This window comes from Bubalus kerabau, chromosome 1 (assembly GCF_029407905.1).
Source record: "Bubalus kerabau isolate K-KA32 ecotype Philippines breed swamp buffalo chromosome 1, PCC_UOA_SB_1v2, whole genome shotgun sequence".
Classification (NCBI taxonomy): domain Eukaryota; kingdom Metazoa; phylum Chordata; class Mammalia; order Artiodactyla; family Bovidae; genus Bubalus; species Bubalus kerabau.
This window is the reverse complement of record NC_073624.1, coordinates 86,295,290-86,316,237: the sequence shown is the minus strand read 5'-3', so window position 1 is coordinate 86,316,237 and position 20,948 is coordinate 86,295,290. Positions and strand designations below refer to the sequence as shown.

The window sequence follows — 20,948 nt, the reverse complement described above, 5'->3', positions numbered from 1 at the left end:
AAACCTTCAGTTGATGTCTTTGAACTTCTCAGCAAACATTCTTCATACATATTTAATTGCTCCATTGAGACTGTTACTGTTTGGAGAGGTTCCAAGCATTATTTCCATTCCATTAATTAGTAAGCTTTCAGAGTGTCTACTCCTTAACCCAAAATGATTGAGTCTATAAATGCCTTCCCACTTACTGACCTGCACGCTAATTGAGTTTGTATATAGATTAAAAGAAAAAGTGTGTTTTCAGAAATTGTTCAAAATATATGACTGTTATTTAAATTCCTTGTAGCAGGAGAAAATGGCATGTCGAAATAGTGACACTAAACATCTTGTTTGAATTGACTTTTTAAACAGGATGTGCAGCAAACAAAGTTACAGAGGCTGGAAAAAAAGAAGCTGAAATAGATTTTTCAATGCAAAAGCACACTGTCTTCTTTAAAGGGGGAATAAACACTGTGGCTACATTAATATCTTATTCTGCAAGTTTCTAGCTCTCCTTCATGTGGTAAATATATTTATAGAAGGAAAACATAAATTTCTTGTATTCAGAAACAGAAAGCTGAAACACAGAATATCTTATCAATATTATTTAGTTCTACTCAAGGAAGAAAGCTAAATGTTTCTTAACATTCTTTGATAAAATACTTAAAAATGGTGAAGTATTTCCAATGCGGGGTACATTACCCCCCGAGCAAAGTAAAATTTATACCTTCATATATATGTTGTTAAGATAAAATAGAACTAATGAATTTTAACTTTACGCGGTTCAACTTGAGAAACTGAACTCATAATTTTCATATTTATTCACCTCTTTGCTATCCTACAGACTGTGGTCAAATTAAAATTCTTAAACCTCTAGACTAATAAAGGATGAATGAAAGCATTTTCTATAAAATGATGCATTAATGATTGTTTTGACCCAGCACATATGGAGTTACAGAAATGTTATGTAGTGTACATGTAAGACATTTCTTTTACATGGTCATTTCCATCTAAGAATGTAAGCTAAATTGAGATTATAGAAAGTCCCATTTTACTGTTCCTCCTACCATTTTCGCCTAATAATCATGTCCAGAGTTCTCAGTAGTATTTTCTTAGTTTTCCCCCCAATTTTTCCCTTAAATAATTAAAATTAAAGAATAAATGGTTTGAATTCATTCATATTTAGTATTTAATTTGATTTTTAACCTGAGAATGTAAACTCTTAGATAGTAATGACAAATTGAATCCTCTCTAGGGTTTCTCAGGCATGGCCTTCTAATTAATTGATCCCGGCTTTAAATTATACAAGAAAGTAACCTAGAGGCTATTTTTGCAAATTCTATGCAGACATTTCTTCTAATATGACCTAACTCTGATAATGCCAGTATTGAAAAGACAATGAACAAAAAGACACGAGATGAATTAAAAATCAAAGATCGATACAAGAATATTAAGGACTTTTAATTTCTACAATTATCTACTATTGATTGAGAAAACGTGACTAGATGACTTCAGGGGAATGTTAAAGATATCAAAAAAGGAATTTCTGTACTATATGCAAAACAAAAAAAGCAAGGAAGGGAGAGAGTCACTGGTAAAAAGAGAACAATTTCTTAATAAAGATGTGAGAGGGTAACAGGCAGGAAGGCCAGGGGTCTCCAAATGGAGGAAATAGCCTGCAAGTGTCAGACATTTTTATCTCTCTTAAGCGGCAGGAGGAAACAAACTAACAATATTTTTTTCCTTCTCTATACAAATTTAAAGAGAGGTTTCTCTTAAAATACTGTGTTGCCATAATGACACCTGGTTTCACCTGAAGTTAGCTATTCTTGAGCCTAGAGATAACCAATGCCTTTTTCTTATGGAAATGCTTGTCTTAAGCTATGCTAATGTACTACGCCTTTACCCCAAACTCTGTCTCCAAGTCGGTTCCGCCTCTTGGCCCAAAACCTACTTGACAAACCAGTATGTTATACTCAGATATTGTTCCCCTAATCTATGTAAATGAAACTATTTGTATGGTGGTCTGTCCTTCTTTAAGATTCAAGTTAATTATTTTATGGCCCAAGATAAACCATTTGGTGCCATTCTAAATTTTAAGACATTCCTTTCTTTCATTAACAGACTGCTAGTGACTATATAACATCCAGCTGAAGACTAGCAAGGGGGTACTCTTTCTGCCCCCTTCTGATGCCTATGTCAGAAGCTTTCTCTATCTCCTTTATACTTTAATAAAACTTTATTACACAAAAGCTCTGAGCGATCAAGCCTCGTCTTTGGCCCCGGATTGAATTCTTCTCCTCCGGGGGCCAAGAATCCCGGTGTATTCGTGTGATTCAACAACAACCTTTCATCTTGGGGGCTCGTCCGGGATCCTTCAGGACAAGGTAAAGATGCTTAGAGCTTTAGTTCTTTGTTCTCTTAGCGAACACGTTTTCTGCTGTGCTTTACTAACTCTACCGTGTGCTTGTGTGAATGAATGGCAGGCCCTGCGTAAAGCAAGTAAGGGGCCCTGCTCTGCGGTTCCACAGTGATCTCATATGGCTTATGAGAAAAACCTGTTGGGGTGTTATACCAACCTGCCAATGCCAAGAGGCACCCAATGTCTCCTTCAGGAACCGACCAGAAATGGACAAAGCGTGTGGACCGAACTCTCCTTTCTCGGTCAAACTTTTCGGTCTCTTTGACCATTTCATAACTCCTTGGAAATTAGAAGTACTAACCTAATCTATCGGATCATAGACTTTCAAGAGACTTGTGATCTATATTGTTACTATATACTGTGACTTAGGTCCCAAACTTGGATTGATATTCAAGAAAGTGCCTAGCCTCACTAGGAATCGAAAGTTCGGAAGCTAGATGGAGCTCTAGCTCCCAGAACATCTCTGAGGTTAAAGGTTACTCAGATTGAGACTGTGATGGGTTTTTTCCTTAGGTAACGCCGCCGGCTCTTAGTGGATCAGAGGAGGCTGTTATACTGGTGTGGTGATGCTTGGAAAGAACATCTCAGTTTTATGTTCGCGTCGGTCTTATTGTAGTCAGGAAATGCTCAGGGTCGTGCACAGGCACTCAGGTGACGAATGTTTCCCACAGCGGTTTTAGCTTGGGAGGCATTCCGGAAGGTTACTCTGATTCACCCCAGGTGACATCAGAGGCAAACAAGGTTAAGGGTGAAGAGCTGGACGTCAAGTAGGGATGCTATCAAGTCTACCCCTGGTACATCCCCACCCCATCTCGGTGGTAGAACCGGGAGGGATGAGTACGGCGCCTGCGTCGGTAAGGGACAGACTAAGTCCGACCAGGAAGGAAAAGCTTTTGGTGTAACGTCTGTCTACACCCCCATCTAGAGCAGGGAGGGACGCCTCCGGTAGAAAAAAATGGCGCTGGTCGCTTTTTTTCTCTCTTACAGATGGGAGCTAACAATTCCAGCCTCACTCCTTTGAACTGTATCCTGAAAAACTGAGATAAATTTGATCCCCAGGGCTTAAAGAAGACACACCTGGTCTTCCTATGTGATACTACATGGCCAAGGTATCCATTGGAGGACGGCGAACGGTGGCCGGTTGGAGGGTCTCTTAAGTATAATACTGTTCTACAATTAGACCGGTTCTGTAAGGAACAAGGGAAATGGGTAGAAGTAGCATATGTGTTGCCCTTTTACTCTCTGCGAAATATGCCAGACTTATGTCCTAAGGGTATAGATTTGGGCGTGAAACCTTCAGCTCCCTCCTGTCCTCTTACTTTGCCCCCGTGCTGGGGACTCCAAACTGGGATTCAAACTGCCCACATGGAGGTCCAAACAACTCCTGTCTCAGTACGACCTCAGACTACTCTGGTTTCAGTAGAAACTCAGACCATCGAAGTAAGAGATGAGATGGAGGACAGGAGACAAAGAGAAGAAGAAAAACAGGTTTCTCCAATCTATCCCTGGGATCATATGCGCAGAGCAGCCAGAGAGACTGAGGAACAGCCACAGAAGCTGTTGCCTCTTTATGAAACACCCACCGAAAAAAATAATCAGTCTGTGAGAGTTAATAAGCCTTTCTCTTATCAAGAAATACAAAAAATCAAGGAGGATCTGGGAGACTATTTAGATGACCCAGAAAAATATATTAGAGCTTTTAAAGGTGTTACTCTGCTTTATGACCTCACTTGGAAAGATGTGATGTATATCTTAGGACAAACGCTGACTCCCGAGTCAAAGACTCGAGTTTTGGGAAAAGCGGTTGCTTATGGAGATGAATGGCTTGGTAATGAATCAGTAGGGAAGAGGGAGAACGAGATAGCGGCCCTCCCCACTGGGAATCAGGCGGTCCCAACTATAGAACCAGACTGGGACTACAACACAGCTAAAGAAAGATGGGATCAAAATCATTTTGTTAGATGTATTCTTGAAGGACTTAGACAGGCACGTTCTAAGCCTTTAAACTATGGCAAATTGGCAGATATAGAACAGGAGGAAAAAGAAGCTCCTGGTAAATTCCTAGATAGACTGAGAGAAGGCCTTCGCAGATTCACTGAGATTGATCCCAAAAGTGAAGAAGGAAAAGTGATCTTAAAGGATAGATTTCTCACTCAGTCGGCTCCAGATATCCGCCGTAAGCTATTAAAACAGGCGTATGGACCAAATCAGTCTTTAGATACTCTGTTACAACTGGCTCAGACAGTCTATTATGGTAGGGAATATGAGAAAAAGAAAGAAAGGCAAAAAAAGACAAAGAAAAAGGCGGAAGCCTTCGCCATGGCTATGAAAAACGTTCTTAAACAGCCTGAAAAAAGTGCCCAGAGGGGCCCAGGTGAAAACAGATGGGCTTGCTACTACTGTGGAAAGGAGGGGCACCTCAGGCGGGATTGCCCTCAGGCATCTAAGCCGCCCCCGGCTCCATGTCCGGTCTGCAAAGGACCACACTGGAAGAGAGACTGCCCCCAGAGGCGTAGGTCTCCCGGGTCGGACTCTCAAGACAATCAGGACTGAAGGTGCCCGGGGGTCCCCACACAAGCTCCCGTCCTAATTACACCTGAGGAACCCCGGGTATTAATAGTTGTGGGGGGCCAATCCGTCGATTTCCTTTTAGATACTGGGACAACTTATTCTGTGCTCACTGAAGCCCCTGGCCCACTTTCTTCCCGATCCGCTTCCGTAATGGGACTGTCTGGACGAGCCAAAAGGTATTATTTCAGTTATTCTTTATCTTGCAACTGGGATTCTGTGCTGTTTTCACACGAGTTTCTGATTGTGCCAGAATCTCCCTCACCCCTCTTGGGAAGGGATATACTGAGCAAGGTCCATGCCTCTGTTTTCATGAATATGGAGCCCTCCCTTTCTCTCCCTTTAGTTGAACAAAATGTAAATCCTAGAGTATGGGCAGATGGAAAATCTGTGGGTCGAGCTCAAAATGCTATTCCTGTAGTTGTTAAGCTCAAAGACCCGCACGTATTTCCACATAAGAAGCAGTATCCACTGAAACCTGAAGTTAAGGAAGGGTTAAAACCCATCATTGAAAATTTAAAGGAACAGGGACTATTAATTTCCTGTAACAGTCCTTGCAACACTCCTATTTTGGGTATAAAGAAATCAAATGGTAAATAGAGACTAGTTCAAGATTTACGAATAATAAATGAGGCTGTAGTTCCTTTACACCCCGTAGTGCCTAATCCTTATACTCTATTGTCTGAAATTCCTGAACGGGCCAAATATTTCTCAGTAATTGATTTAAAAGATGCCTTCTATTCAGTGCCTTTGGCGAAAAAAAGTCAATTCCTATTTGCCTTTGAAGACCCTACGCAGCCAGCTTCTCAATTAACCTGGACAGTTTTGCCCCAGGGATTTCGTGACAGTCCTCACTTATTCGGACAAAGTTTGTCACGAGATCTACAAAACTTTAATAGCTCTGAAACAGTGGTGTTACAATATGTAGATGATATTTTGCTCTGTGCTGAGACAGAAGAAGCTTGTTCGCGAGCCTCTGAAGATTTCTTAAACTTTCTGGCGGACTGTGGTTACAAGACATCAAGAGAAAAGGCTCAGCTTTGTCAACAATCGGTTAGATATCTGGGCCTAATCATATCAAAAGGGACTAGGGCCATAGGCCCTGAGAGAATTAAACCTATACTAAATCACCCCCTACCTATGACTTTAAGACAATTGAGAGGATTTTTGGGAATCACAGGTTACTGTCGCATTTGGATTCCAGGTTACGGGGAACTTGCCCGGCGTTTATATAAACTTATAGCTGAAACTCAGCAGGCCCAAACCGACAAACTGGTTTGGTCTCCAAAAACTCAAAAGGCTTTTAAGGTTCTTCAGACTGCTCTCCTGCAAGCTCCAGCTCTGAGCTTGCCCACAGGGTCAAAATTTAATTTGTTTGTCACTGAAAGAAAAGGTGTGACATTGGGAGTTTTGACACAACCCCGAGGGCCTCACCAGCAACCTGTAGCTTATCTAAGCAGAGAATTAGATGTAGTTTCACGTGGGTGGCCCCACTGCCTAAGAGTAATTGGGACAGCGGCTTTATTAGCACCTGAAGCTTTAAAAATAATTAATGGACGAAACCTTACTGTACTGACTTCTCATGATGTGAGTGGAATCTTAAATTCTAAGGTTAATATTTGGATGACAGACAGTAGGCTTCTTAAGTATCAGTCATTGTTGTTAGAAGGACCAGTAACTAAGCTTAAAGTTTGTGAAAATTTAAATCCTGCCACTTTCCTTCCTGAGAAGGAAAATAAAACACCTGATCACGATTGTTCTCAATTCCTAACTTTAAACCATACAGCTCGAGAAGATCTAAAAGATAAACTGCTGGGTCTGTGGAGCGCTCCCCTCTTCGTCAGTAGAAGGCTTCCCGTGGTGGACATCCCCACTTCAAAGAAAAGACTTTCTCCAAGTCTGTGAATACCTTCGACAACAATCACATGCGATGCCTCTTCTTCATCTGATGACATCTACCAACCCTAAAATAGACTGGTGCAACACTTTGCACTTTAACTATGGACATAATGTGACTTTTAATTATGATTTTAAATGTTTTGTTCTTGCTGTTTGCTCCCTGCATCTGTAATTGTATAACTAGATTTGTTTCTAGCCGCATGAAAGCTTTTAAGTTACAAATGGTTGCTCAAACTCCTGCTATTGCTGTAGCTTCCTCCAGCTACTATTTGGGGCCCCTGGATCAGATATCCTCAGTATGAAAATTAGGAGAATATGTTGCCTCACCAATTTAGGGACAACGCCCCTTGTCAGCTCGGAAGTAGTTATGGAATGAGAACGACGCCCCTTTTCCCTAGGCAACATAATTCTCCTAAAAGAAAAGGGGGGAATGAGAGGGTAACAGGCAGGAAGGCCAGGGGTCTCCAAATGGAGGAAATAGCCTGCAAGTGTCAGACATTTTTATCTCTCTTAAGCGGCAGGAGGAAACAAACTAACAATATTTTTTTCCTTCTCTATACAAATTTAAAGAGAGGTTTCTCTTAAAATACTGTGTTGCCATAATGACACCTGGTTTCACCTGAAGTTAGCTATTCTTGAGCCTAGAGATAACCAATGCCTTTTTCTTATGGAAATGCTTGTCTTAAGCTATGCTAATGTACTACGCCTTTACCCCAAACTCTGTCTCCAAGTCCGTTCCGCCTCTTGGCCCAAAACCTACTTGACAAACCAGTATGTTATACTCAGATATTGTTCCCCTAATCTATGTAAATGAAACTATTTGTATGGTGGTCTGTCCTTCTTTAAGATTCAAGTTAATTATTTTATGGCCCAAGATAAACCATTTGGTGCCATTCTAAATTTTAAGACATTCCTTTCTTTCATTAACAGACTGCTAGTGACTATATAACATCCAGCTGAAGACTAGCAAGGGGGTACTCTTTCTGCCCCCTTCTGATGCCTATGTCAGAAGCTTTCTCTATCTCCTTTATACTTTAATAAAACTTTATTACACAAAAGCTCTGAGCGATCAAGCCTCGTCTTTGGCCCCGGATTGAATTCTTCTCCTCCGGGGGCCAAGAATCCCGGTGTATTCGTGTGATTCAACAACAACCTTTCAGATGTCAATAGGATTTTTAAATATCATAAGCTCACTCTAAAATAAAATACCTGTTTTAATTTTATCTAAAATAGTTAGAACAATCAAGAAAATTCGAAAAATGAAAAACAAATGCGGACCACTCCTATATAAAGTACAAAGTTACACTAGTTAATACAGTTTATTTTTTTCAGAGTATAAATAAATGAAATATAGACTAAAACAATGGAAAACATCAATGAAACTAAAATCCAGTTCTTTGAAAAGATAAGGAAAATTGATAAACCTTTAGCTAGACTCATCAACGAAAAACAGGAGAGGGCCCAAATCAATAAAGTGAGAAATGAAAAAAGAGAAGTTATAATGGACACCACAGAAATACATAGGACCATAATAGACTACTATAAGCAACTATATGTAAATAAAATGGACAACTTGAGCAATTTAGTACTGATAGAAGGATGAAAAATGTGCATCACTAAAGAAAATTTAAGAGTTCAGAGATTAGACTATAAGTACTGAAGTATTTCAAATCTGTGAGGGAAAAGAAGGCTTGGTCAACGGATAGTGGTAGGACTACAAGATTTTCAGTCTAAAAAATAATGGTAGATCTCTAAGTTAAACTACATAAAAATAAAATATTTCTGCAAGGCAAAATACCTGCCACAAAACCCAAAAAAGCCCACCATTACCAAATAAAAAGGAAATTATCAATACCATCAAATTAAGAGGAATAAAAGTCAAAACTAAAAGGAATCACCACAAATATATGGCAAAACCAATACAATATTGTAAAGTTAAAAAAAAAATTAAAAAAAAAAAAAAGGAATCACCATTGTTAATCTAACAAAGGCATGGATTAAAAATTCTGATAATACGCTGTGTTGGTAAAAATGTCTAACAAAATACAAATTATCAAATAACCTCATGCATTATCAGTGATAGTGCAGTTTGGTACAACTTCCAAGAAAATAAATTCATTATACCTATTAAAATTAAAAGTGTATATGCCATTTAACCCCATAATTACATTTCTAGTGACATATACTGTTTCATACAAATATGAAATAATATGTTAAGAAAATATTCACTGAAAACATTTGAAAACATATAAATGTATATGAATGGGGGAGTGGTTAAGTAAATCATGGTTCATCTATGCTATGTGGAAATATATAAAAAATATATTATTAAACAAAAAGCATGTGATTAACAAATGTCTATAATACACTCTCATAACACTAGTGTACAATAAACAATGCAATTAAATATATACATGTATATATGTATAAAATATAAATGTACTCACATCATTTCTAAAATGATACAAAAGGTAGTTAGCAATAGATTCCAGGAGAACTGAGTGACTGGGAGATGAGACTGGAGAGGATGAAAAGATCACACGTTGTCGCAGTCTGTTCCCTCCTTTTCCAAAGGGATAAACATGTGATTATTCCATATGTGCTTGGCAGCCAAACCAAGAGTGGGCATGTAATTAGAGTTAGGTGGTTTGGATGTAAATATTAGTCATATGTGCAATTTTGGGGAGATGCCATTAAAAGAAGAGAGAGATGCATGTGCTTATTTAGTCCCTTCCCCTACCCACAGACTGAACTGTGAAGATTCAAACTGGATTTCCAGTATCTACCTTGGCTTATGAGTTACAGTACTAAAGAGCAGTGCAGCAAAATGTGAAAAGGTTGGAAATCTGCATATCATGCATCATTGTACTGATCCTGGATTGCTCACTTCTGGAGTCTTTTAAGCCACTATTGATCTTAGGTTTCTGTAAATCTGACTTTACATGATCCTAACTAATATACAAGCCGGAATCAAGACTGCTGGGAAAAATACTTCAGATATATAGATGACACCACCCTTATGGCAGAAAGAAAAGAGGAACTGAAGAGCCTCTTGATGAAACTGAAAGAGGAGAGTGTAAAAGCTGGCTTAAAACTCAACACTCAGAAAACTAAGATCATGGCATCTGGTCTCATCACTTCATGGCAAATAGATAGGGAAAAAACGGAAACAGCGAGAGACTATTTTCTTGGGCTTCAAAATCAGTACAGATTGTGACAGCAGCCATGAAATTAAAAGATGCTTGCTCCTTGGAAGAAAAGTTATGACCAACTTAGCATATTAAAAACCAACATTACTTTGCCAACAAAGGTCCATCTAGTCAAAGCTATGGTTTTTCCAGTAGTCATGTATGGATGTGAGAGTTGGACCATAAAGAAAGCTGAGTGCCAAAGAATTGATGCTTTTGAACTGTGGTGTTGGAGAAGACTCTTGAGATTCCCTTGGACTTCAAGAGATCCAACCAGTCAATCTTAAAGGAAATTTGAAGGACCGATGCTGAAGCTGAAACTTCAATACTTGGGCCACCTGAGGCACAGAACTGACTCATTGGAAAAGACCCTGATGCTGGGAAAGATTGAAGACAGCTGGAGAAGGTGACAACAGAGGATGAGATGGTTGGATGGCATCACTGGCTCAATGGACATGAGTTTGAGCCAACTCCGGGAGTTGGTGATGGACAGGGAGGCCTGGCATGCTGCAGTCCATGGGGTCGCAAAGAGTTGGACACAGCTGAGTGACTGAACTGAACTGAACTAACAATAAATAGACCAACCAAACAGAAAATCAAAAAGGAAATGTGGCATTAAATGACATATTAGGTCAAATGAACTTAATAGATATATATAGGACATTCCACCTAAACTAGTAATATGCACATTCTTTTCAAGTGCATATGGAGCTTTCTAAAGGATAGATGATATATTAGGGCAGAAAATAAGCTGCAATTAATTCAAGAACACTGAAATTACATCAAGCATTTTTTCCAACCACAAGGCTATGAAACTAGAAATCAACTATAAGAAAAAACTGCAAAAAACACAAATGCATGAAGTCTGAAAAACATGAAAATAAATAACCAATGAATAAATAACCAATGAATCTCTGAAAATCAAAGAGGAAGTCAAAAGTCACCTATAGACAAATAAAAATAGAAACATAATGTTCCAAAACTATGGAATGCAGCAAAAACAACTCTAAGTCCACCTCAGGAAATGAAAAAAATCTCAAATAAATAATTCAACCATAGGAACTAGAAAAATAAGCACAAATAAAATTCAAAGACAGTAGAATAAAAAATTATAAATATCAGAGCAGAAATACATAAAATAGAGACAAAAAGATAATAGAGGAGATGGATGGGATTAAGAATTAGTTCATCCAAAAGATAAACAAAATTGATAACTTTTAGACAGACTCTTCAAGGAAAAAAGAAAAAAATAGAGGGCCCAGATAAATAAAAACAGAGGGAAAGATGAGAAATTACAACTGACACCACACATATACAAAATATCATAAGCAATTACTATGAAAAACTAGCAGCTAACAAATTGGACAATGTAGAAGAAATTAATGAATTCCTAGAGACACACAATTTTCCAAGAGTGAATCTGGAAGAAATAGAAATTTTAACAGACCAACAATTTCATTAGTAATGAAATTAACTCAGTTATCAAGAAACTCCCAACAAACAAAAGCCCAGGAACAAAGGTTTTCACAGGTGAATTCAATCAGATATTCAAAATAATATTAATATTTATCCTTCTCAAACTATTCCAAAAAAATAACGTAGAGGAAATTTATTCTCTGAGGTCATCACTACCCTGATACCAAAACCAGAAAAAGACACTGCAAAATTAATAAAGTTATAGGGCAATGTCCCTGATGAACATAGATGTAAAAATCCTCCACAAAATATTAGCAAACTGAATTCAGCAATACATTAAAAGGTTTATACTAAAAGAATTTCAGCTAAGATTAAGATCAAACAAGGATGCACACTCTTGCCATTTTTATTTAACATAGTATTGAAAGTCCTAAGCATAGCAATCAAGCAACTAAAAGAAATAAAAGCCATTTGAATTGGAAAAGAAGTAAAAGTCACTGTTGGTAGGTTACATGATGCTTACATATGGAAAACCCTGTAGACTCTCCCAAAAAACTATTAGTATTCATAAATAAATTCAGTAAAGTTTCAGGATAAAAAATTAATATACAAATGTATGTAGTATTTTAAACACAAGTAATGATCAGAAAGAAAAATTAAGAAAACAATCTTATTTTTAATTGCATCAAAAGAATAAAATACGTAAAAATAAATTTAATCAAAGAAGTGAAAGACCTACACTGGGAAAACTGTAAGACATTGTTGAAAGCAACTGAAGAAGGTACAAATGGAAAGAGCTCATGTATTAGAAGAATTAGCATTGTTAAAATGTCCATACTACCAACAGCAATCTGCAGATTCAATGCAATCCCTATCAAAATCCCAATGAAACTTTTTACAGAAATAAAACAAAAAATCTTAAAATTTGTACAGAACTACAATAGACCTGGAATAGCAAAGAAACACTGAGAGAAAAGAACGAAGCTGGAAATATCATTCTTCCTGCCTTCAAATTACTTTACCTCAAGCTATGAGTGCTCGGTCACTCAGTCGTGTCCAACTCTTTGCAACCCCAAGGACTGCAGCCCACAGAGCTCCTCTATGGGATTCTCCAGGCAAGAATACCAGAGTGGATTGCCATTTCCTTCTCCAGGGGATATTCCCCACCCAGTGATCACACTTGTGTCTCCTTTGTCTTCTGCATGGCAGGCAGATTTTTTACTACAGAGCCACCGAGGAAGCCTACTATAGCCACCTCAAGCTATAGTCATCAAAATAGTATGGTGTGAGAAAAACTGCCAGATAGATCAATGGAACAGAACTGAGAACCCAGGAATAAACTGACCCATATATGGACAATTAATTTACAACCAAATAGAGGAAAGAACATACTCAGAAAGGACAGTCTTTTCCAAAAGTGGCATTGGGAAAACTAAACTACCACATCCAAAGGAATGAAACTAGCCTACTCTCTCACACCACTCACAAGCATAAACTTAGAATGGATTAAAGATTGAATGGAAGACCTGAAGCCATAAAACTCCTAGAAGAAAACATATATGATATCCTATTTGACATTGGTCTTAGCAATATGCTTTTGGATCTGTCTCCTCAGGCAAGGGAAGCAAAGCAAGGGTACACCGATGAACCTACAACAGACTAAAAAGCCTTTGCACAGTGAAGGAGACTATCAGAACAAAAAGGTAACCTACTGAATGGGAGAAGATATTTGCAAATGATCTATCCAATAAAGAGTTAGTGTTCAAATTATATAAGGAAGTTATACAACTCAATTAAAAAAACCAACTGGTTTACAAACGGGCATGGGTCATGAATTGACATTTTTTCAAAGAAGACATAAATGTTCAACATCATCATTCATCAGGAAAATGCAAATTCAGACCACAATGAGATATCATCTCATATCTAGAATGAGATATGAGATGATAGACCAGAATGACTATCATCAAAAAGACAGCAAATAACAAATACTGGTGAGGATATGGGGAAAACAGAAACCTTGTACACTGTTGGTGGGAATGTAAATTGGTGCAACCATTGTGGAAAACAGTATACAGATGCCTCAAAAATGAAAAATAAAAATACCATACAATCCAGTAATTCTGGGTATTTAGAAAACACCAAAACACTAACTTGAAAAGACATATGGCTCATCTATGTTCACTGCATCATTATTTACAGTAGCCAAGATATAGAAGCAGCCTAAATGCCCTTCCATAGATGAATGATTAAAGAAGATGTGGTACACATATATATATATATATATATATATATATATATATGTATTTATATATAGGAATATTACCCAATCACAAAAAATTTTGTTATTTGTGTCAACATGAATGGGGCTACAGGGTACTGTGTTTAGTGAAACAAATCTAAAAACAAACCAAACCAAAACCAAAACAAAATGGAAACAGATGAACTGACGGTTACAAGAGAGGAATGTGAAAAAGGTGAAGAGGGTTAAGAGATACTAACTTCCAGTTATAATAAGTCAGGAGGATATAATATACAAAATAAGAAATATAGTCAATGTATTATGATAATTTGGTATGGTGACAGATAGTTACTAGACTTATCATGGTGACACTCTCATAATGTATTTGATTGTCAAATCACTATGTTGTACTCCTGTAACATAATACTGTATATCAACTATACTGTAGTAAAAACAGGATCAACAAAGACAAGGCTAGTTCTTTGAAAAGATACTACTATTCAGAAACTGTAAAGAATGATAAAGGAAAACATAGAATCACATAAGTAATATCAGGAATGGAAAAGAACCATGGCTACACATCTTGCAGAATATTAAGAACAAGTTTATGACAAAATTTGAAAGCATAGACCAAACTGGATAAATGCTGAGATCAGCATAATTTATCATAACAAACTTAAGACAAAACTTAAAATGTGACTATAAATCAGCCTGTGACAATAAAATAAAAAGAATATCTACAAAGAAAATACTGGAGAAGGAAATGGCAACCCACTCCAGTATTTTTGCCTGGAGAATTCCATGGGCAGAGGAACATGGCAGGCTATACAGTCCATGGGGTTGCAAAGAGTCAGACATGATTGAGTGACTAACACAAAGAAAATATTCTCACAGGAAAGTCTCTGGACTCAAATGCCTTCAGTGAGTTTTGCCAAATATTCAAGAGGTGAAATAATTAATTTTACTAAAATTATTATTTAACTAAAATGAAATCATTTAAAAAGAACAAAATTCTAGTTTTATATAAATGCTTTCTGAGAATAGAAAGAGAGCATGTAATCCCCAACTTATTCTACAATGTTAACATAACCAGAATATGTACACAAGGGCAGTGTAAGAAAATAAAAATAGAGGTCTATAATATGTGTAAACCTAGATGCAGAAATCCTAAAGAAGTATTAACAATTGAATTCAGTGATGTATCATCTAATGCCTATCAGAGTGGCCATCATCAAAAAAACAAATAATAAATGTTGGCAAGGATATGGAGAAAAGGGAACTTTTGTACATTGTCGATGGGGATATAAATTAATGAAACTACTATGGATAACAGTATGAAAGTTCCAAAACCTAAAAATAGAACTACCATATGATCCAGCAATCCCACTCCTGGCTATATGCCCAAAATAACAAAAACAATAATTTGAAAATATCCATGCGCCTCAATCATTGCTCATAGCAACACTGCTTACAGTTGCCAAGATATAGAAGCAACCTAAGTATCCATCAACAGAAGAATGGATAAAGAACACGTGGTAAAGCTGTACAAGCGAATACTATTCAGCCATTAGAAAGAATGAAATTTTGCAGCAACATGGATGAATTTGGAGGGCATTATCTAAGTGAAATAAGTCAGACAGAGAACAACAAATACGGTATGATATCACTTATATGTGGAATCTAAATAAATACAACAAACTAATGAATATTTTTTTAAAAGAAGCAGACTCAGATACAAAGAACAAATCAGTGGTTATCAACGGGGAGAGAGAAGAGTGAAGGATAACACAGGGGTTAAGGATTAAGAACTAAAAACTATTAGATATAAAAAAGCTACAAGGATATATTGTAATATATACATATATATGTATGTATGTATATATTGTTACAAGTTGTATATATACAAGATTATGCAGATTGGTTTAATATTAGAAAATTAATCAATGTAAAAGAATGTTCATAAAAGCACTGTGAGTAATGTAAAATAACTTGGAAACACCCTCAAATGTTCTTCCAAGTGACAATAAACAAATTATGCTATATTCACACAATATATTTCATTCAGTAGTCCAAAAAGATAATTATATATACATGCAATGTATGGGTAAACTTAAGCAGTAAAATATTATGTGAAAAAGTAAGTGCCACCATGATATCTTTTTAATACAAATAAAAAAGATATAAAATGGTTTAAAAAGGAAAATAAAAGATTTCACAGTTATTTTTTGCTTGGGTGGGCAAGGGAGGATATGGAAGCAGGTCTTGTAAGTAAATGTCAATTATCGTGAGTGATATAGTGTTGCTTTTCATTGCAGTGCTACACAAACTTAATATATTATTAAAAACAGTCAATTACAATAATTATGTGAATACCTAAGATGATCATGAAAGAGCCAGAGATGTTAGTGTCCTGACTCAAGAATTATGATTAATCTAATTCTGTATACTTCAGGTTCCAAAAAATCTTTTAAGGAAAACGATATAAGAAAATCAATCAATGTAATGGATCACGTTAACTAAAAATTATACAATCAAATGATTATCTTCAGAAGTGCAGAAAATCATTTTATGAAATTCAACATCCATATATAATATAGTTCTAAATAAACTAAGAATGGAAAGAAAATTTATTAATCTAATCAAATCAAAGTACAAATAAGCCTACTGCAATTACCATACTTAATAAAAATGTTATTGACGTTAAGAACAACTCAACTCTGCTCACTTCTACTCAAGTGTTGTATTGGTGACTTTAGTCATCAAAGTAAGGCACAAAAAAGATATAAAAGGTGTAAGGACTGAGAAAAGTAAAAATAAAAACTATCCTTATTCATGAAATTCCAGATAAATTGCATATAAATCATTAAAATTTACTAAGAGAATTTATTAAGCTCGATGGATACAAAGTGGACACAAAATCAATATATAAAATCCAGTTTTATTCCATGTACCAGCAAAAAAATATCAAATGAAACTATCAAAAAGACCATAATTTACAGTAGTATCCAAAAATAGGAAGTGCCTCGTAACATATCAAAATTGTGTAATTTACTGAGAAACATTTTTAAAAGACCCAAGTAAAGGAAAATGTATTCATCTTCAAGAAATGGAATTCAAAATGGTTACAATGTAAATTCTTCACAGATTGATCTATCAGTTCAGTTCAGTTCAGTCGTTCAGTTGTGTCTGACTCTTTGCGACCCCATGAATCACAGCATGCTAGGCCTCTCTGTCCATCACCAACTTCCGGAGTTTACCCAAACTCATGTCCATCGAGTTGGTGATGCCCTCCAGCCATCTCATCCTCTGTGGTCCCCTTCTCCTCCTGCCCCCAATCCCTCCCAGCGTCAGGGTCTTTTCCAATGAGTCAATTCTTCGCATGAGGTGGCCAAAGTATTGGAATTTCAGCTTCAGCATCAGTCCTTCCAATGAACACCCAGGACTGATCTCTTTTAGAATGGACTGGTTGGATCTTGCAGTCCAAGGGATTCTCAAGAGTCTTCTCCAACACCACAGTTCAAAAGCATCAATTCTTCAGTGCTCAGTCTTCTTCACAGTCCAACTCTCACATCCATACATGACCACAGGAAAAACCATAGCCTTGACTAGACGGACCTTTGTTGGCAAAGTAATGTCTCTGCTTATGAATATGCTATCTAGGTTGGTCATAACTTTCCTTCCAAGGAGTAAGTGTCTTTTAATTTCATGGCTTAAGTCACCATCTGTAGTGATTTTGGAGCCCAAAAATAAAGTCAGACACTGTTTCCACTGTTTCCCCATCTATTTCCCATGAAGTGATGGGACCGGATGCCATGATCTTTGTTTTCTGAATGTTGAGCTTTAAGCCAACTTTTTCACTCTCCACTTTCACTTTCATCAAGAGGCTTTTGAGTTCCTCTTCACTTTCTGCCATAAGGGTGGTGTCATCTGCATATCTGAGGTTATTGATATTTCTCCCGGCAATCTGGATTCCAGCTTGTGTTTCTTCCAGTCCAGCGTTTCTCATGATGTACTCTGCATATAAGTTAAATAAACAGGGTGACAATATACAGCCTAGATGTACTCCTTTTCCTATTTGGAACAAGTCTGTTGTTCCATGTCCAGTTCTAACTGTTGCTTCCTGACCTGCATACAAATTTCTCAAGACGCAGATCAGGTGATCTGGTATTCCCATCTCTTTCAGAATTTTCCACAGTTTATTGTGATCCACACAGTCAAAGGCTTTGGCATAGTCAATAAAGCAGAAATAGATGCTTTTCTGGAACTCTTGCTTTTTCCATGATCCAGCGGATGTTGGCAATTTGATCTCTGGTTCCTCTGCCTTTTCTAAAACCAGCTTGAACATCAGAAAGTTCACGGTTCACATATTGCTGAAGCCTGGCTTGGAGAATTTTGAGCATTACTTTACTAGCGTGTAAGTTACCTTTATTCCCACTTTATGGAGAGCTTTTTACTATAAATGGGTGTTGAATTTTGTCAAAAGCTTTTTCTGTATCTATTGAGATGATCATATGGTTTTTATTCTTCAGTTTGTTACTATGGTGTATCCCATTGATTTGTGGATACTGAAGAACTCTTACATCCTTGGGATAAATCCTTCTTGATCATGGTGGATGATCATTTCAGTATATTATTGGATTCAGTTTGAAATTCTATTAAAATTTTTGGAAGTTATCATAAGTGCCACCTTAAGTGGAAGCCATTGAAAGGCTTTAAACAAAATAGACATTTTATTTTGGCTTCTGAGTGAGGAATGGATTAAGAGTGAGCAAGGATATTGTCAGGAAGGCAAATTAGGTAGCTATTATGGTATTTCAGGAGAAAAGGGGTGACAATCTGAACTAGAGAAATGGCAGAAAGGACAGCAAATACTGGGCAGATTCCACAGCAACAAAAAGGAAGAATTTTTGGACTTGATGAATTATTGGATATAGTGATGATGAATATAAAATAAAAGTAAATTGATGATAGTGCCATTCTGATACAGAAAGAGAGAGAATTAGAGAGACAGAGAGACAGAAGGTGGGCTGGAAGGGAGGAGAAAAGAGCAGAATAGAACAGAAAGTTCCCTTTGGGAGACTCCCAAAATGAGATATTCATTAATCACCCATTTGGTACATATTTATTGGATGTCTGCTGTTCCAGGCACTGAGAGTATAAAAGTGAAACAATAGAGGCTCTGCTCTTATGAAACGTTCATAATCTGAATCTCAGGTAAAACCCAGGTGGAGAGAGAAACTGGAGCCATCATTTGCTTTATACTTTGCATTTTGGGAATAGAGAATTAATAGTGAGTGAAAGTAAATATTTCTAGAAAACCATACCATGTGATTCAGTAAGCTGGACAAACAGCAAACTGAAAGACTAATTATAATAGGACAAGATGGCATAATTAATTTGAAACTAATTTAACCTGATCATTATTCAAAAGCAGGGAAATGAGTGTCAGCTCCTCTACTTACTCACTACATGATATCAAACAATTCATGGACCAGACCACTCTTGTTTACTCATGTACAAGTGTTGAAAGTGTTATTTTTCAGTCAAGTTTGACTCTTTGTGATCCCATGGACTGTAGCCTGCCAGGCTCCTCTGTCCATGGGATTCCCCAGGCAAGAACACTGGAGTGGGTTGCCATTTCCTACTCCAGGGGATCTTCCTGACCCAGGGATTGAACCCAGGTATCCCTCATTGCAGGCAGATTCTTTACCACATGAGCCACCAGGAATGCCCTCGTTTATGAAACTGGGATAATATTACTACTCCACAGAGTTGATGTGTTGATTCAATTAGGTAGCATAAAAACACCTGGCTCAGGTCAGAAGAGTGGCTTGACACCGAATCTAAATCTGGAATGACAATTATAGGGTGCTTTTAGATGATGTATGGAAAAGCATATCACTGGCACACACATGTAACTGCAGAGTTAAGAGCTCACAAAATTGAACAAAGGAGGATTTTTAACATGTAAAATCAGTCTGGTTTATGTTAATCTTTAGAAGTAAACATTTCCACTAATTTATGAAGTTATTGTGTGTTGAATGTGGCTCCATATTAAAAGCATTGAAATAAAGAGCAACATTTCCCCCAATGCTCACACATATAATTACAATAAACTTTTTTCAATATAGTGAACATTTGTTAGGTGTTGAAACACTAATTGTAGTTCCCAAAGGAAATCTTATAAACAGTGCAGTTGCTGGAAATAGAAGCATGTCTATGGTCTCTACCAGCTTTACAAGGCCGGAGGCAGAAGTGTGGGAAAGGCTCCCAGGGACTAGAATGAGTCAAAAGATGGTGTCTAAAAAGTGAAAAATGGCGGATGGAGTAATCCGGAAGTGAGCCACTCTAGAATCCCTGTGCAATGTGCATGAACTGTGTGATATGCCCTTCCTCTAGCATGGTATATTCATCTGAGCTCAGTAAGTACACGTCCCTTTCTCACAATTATGTACTAGGAACGATGACCTTATCTCAACCTATGAGAAGTCAGGGTGGTGTGGCTCCACTCACTTATAAATACAGAGTTTGGGTTATTTCTTTTATTTGGTATTGATTTGTTTAAGGTAGAATGGTCTATATAAGCTAGGATGTCTCATTAACATCTCCAACATGATGTTCAATGGGCATCTCAACTTGAGGTTTAATATTGTATTGCCCACTTCCAAAGACTCTGGAAGTAACATTTCTTTTTCTTTCTCTGATCCTCAGCTTATTTGACATAATAATTTAGGTCTTTAACAGACACCTATACAGAGAGAAATCTTGATTCTCCTCTCCAAATTGCTTCTCTGTCAATTTCCCATCTATAAACAGCATCATTATCTGCCCAGGTGCTGAAGGACACAAGTTACAAGTCATCTTTGGATGATCTCTCTCTGTGCCTCCTCATGTCTATTTTTCCTCCAAGACATATTCTGAATCTATGAACACCTCTCTATCTCTACCACCACCTTTTTTGGTGCAAGTCAATATCATGTCTTTCCCAGGTCACTGTTTTTCATATTTACCTTCCTATAGTTCATTGTCTACAGAGTAACTAGAATGACTATTTTTAAATATTGACTGAAATTTCACAGTGGCTTTCTGCTCTACTCTTTAGAGTGACCCTCAGACTCCAAACCACATCTTTTCCACTATTGTCTCTTGGAGTTACCTAATTTTGAAGGACTCTCCGTAACTTTTTCACTCCCTGTAAGCCTCACTGGGTTTTTTCTATTTTTAGAACAGGGCATGC

The 20,948-nt window shown here is 37.2% G+C and overlaps 2 protein-coding genes across 14 annotated transcripts in view; one reads left to right on the top strand and one right to left on the bottom strand.

The window, feature by feature from the left end:
* TMEM117 (transmembrane protein 117) overlaps positions 1-20,948 on the bottom strand; it is a 625,554-nt gene that overhangs the window by 166,184 nt on the left and 438,422 nt on the right. The window lies entirely within an intron of this gene.
* LOC129652631 (uncharacterized) lies at positions 3,760-7,788 on the top strand. The gene is made up of 3 exons (XM_055581443.1): positions 3,760-4,953; positions 5,052-5,145; positions 6,753-7,788. Exon 1 carries the CDS (start codon positions 3,764-3,766, stop codon positions 4,949-4,951), a length of 1,188 nt encoding a protein of 395 aa, XP_055437418.1. The 5' UTR covers positions 3,760-3,763; the 3' UTR covers positions 4,952-4,953; positions 5,052-5,145; positions 6,753-7,788.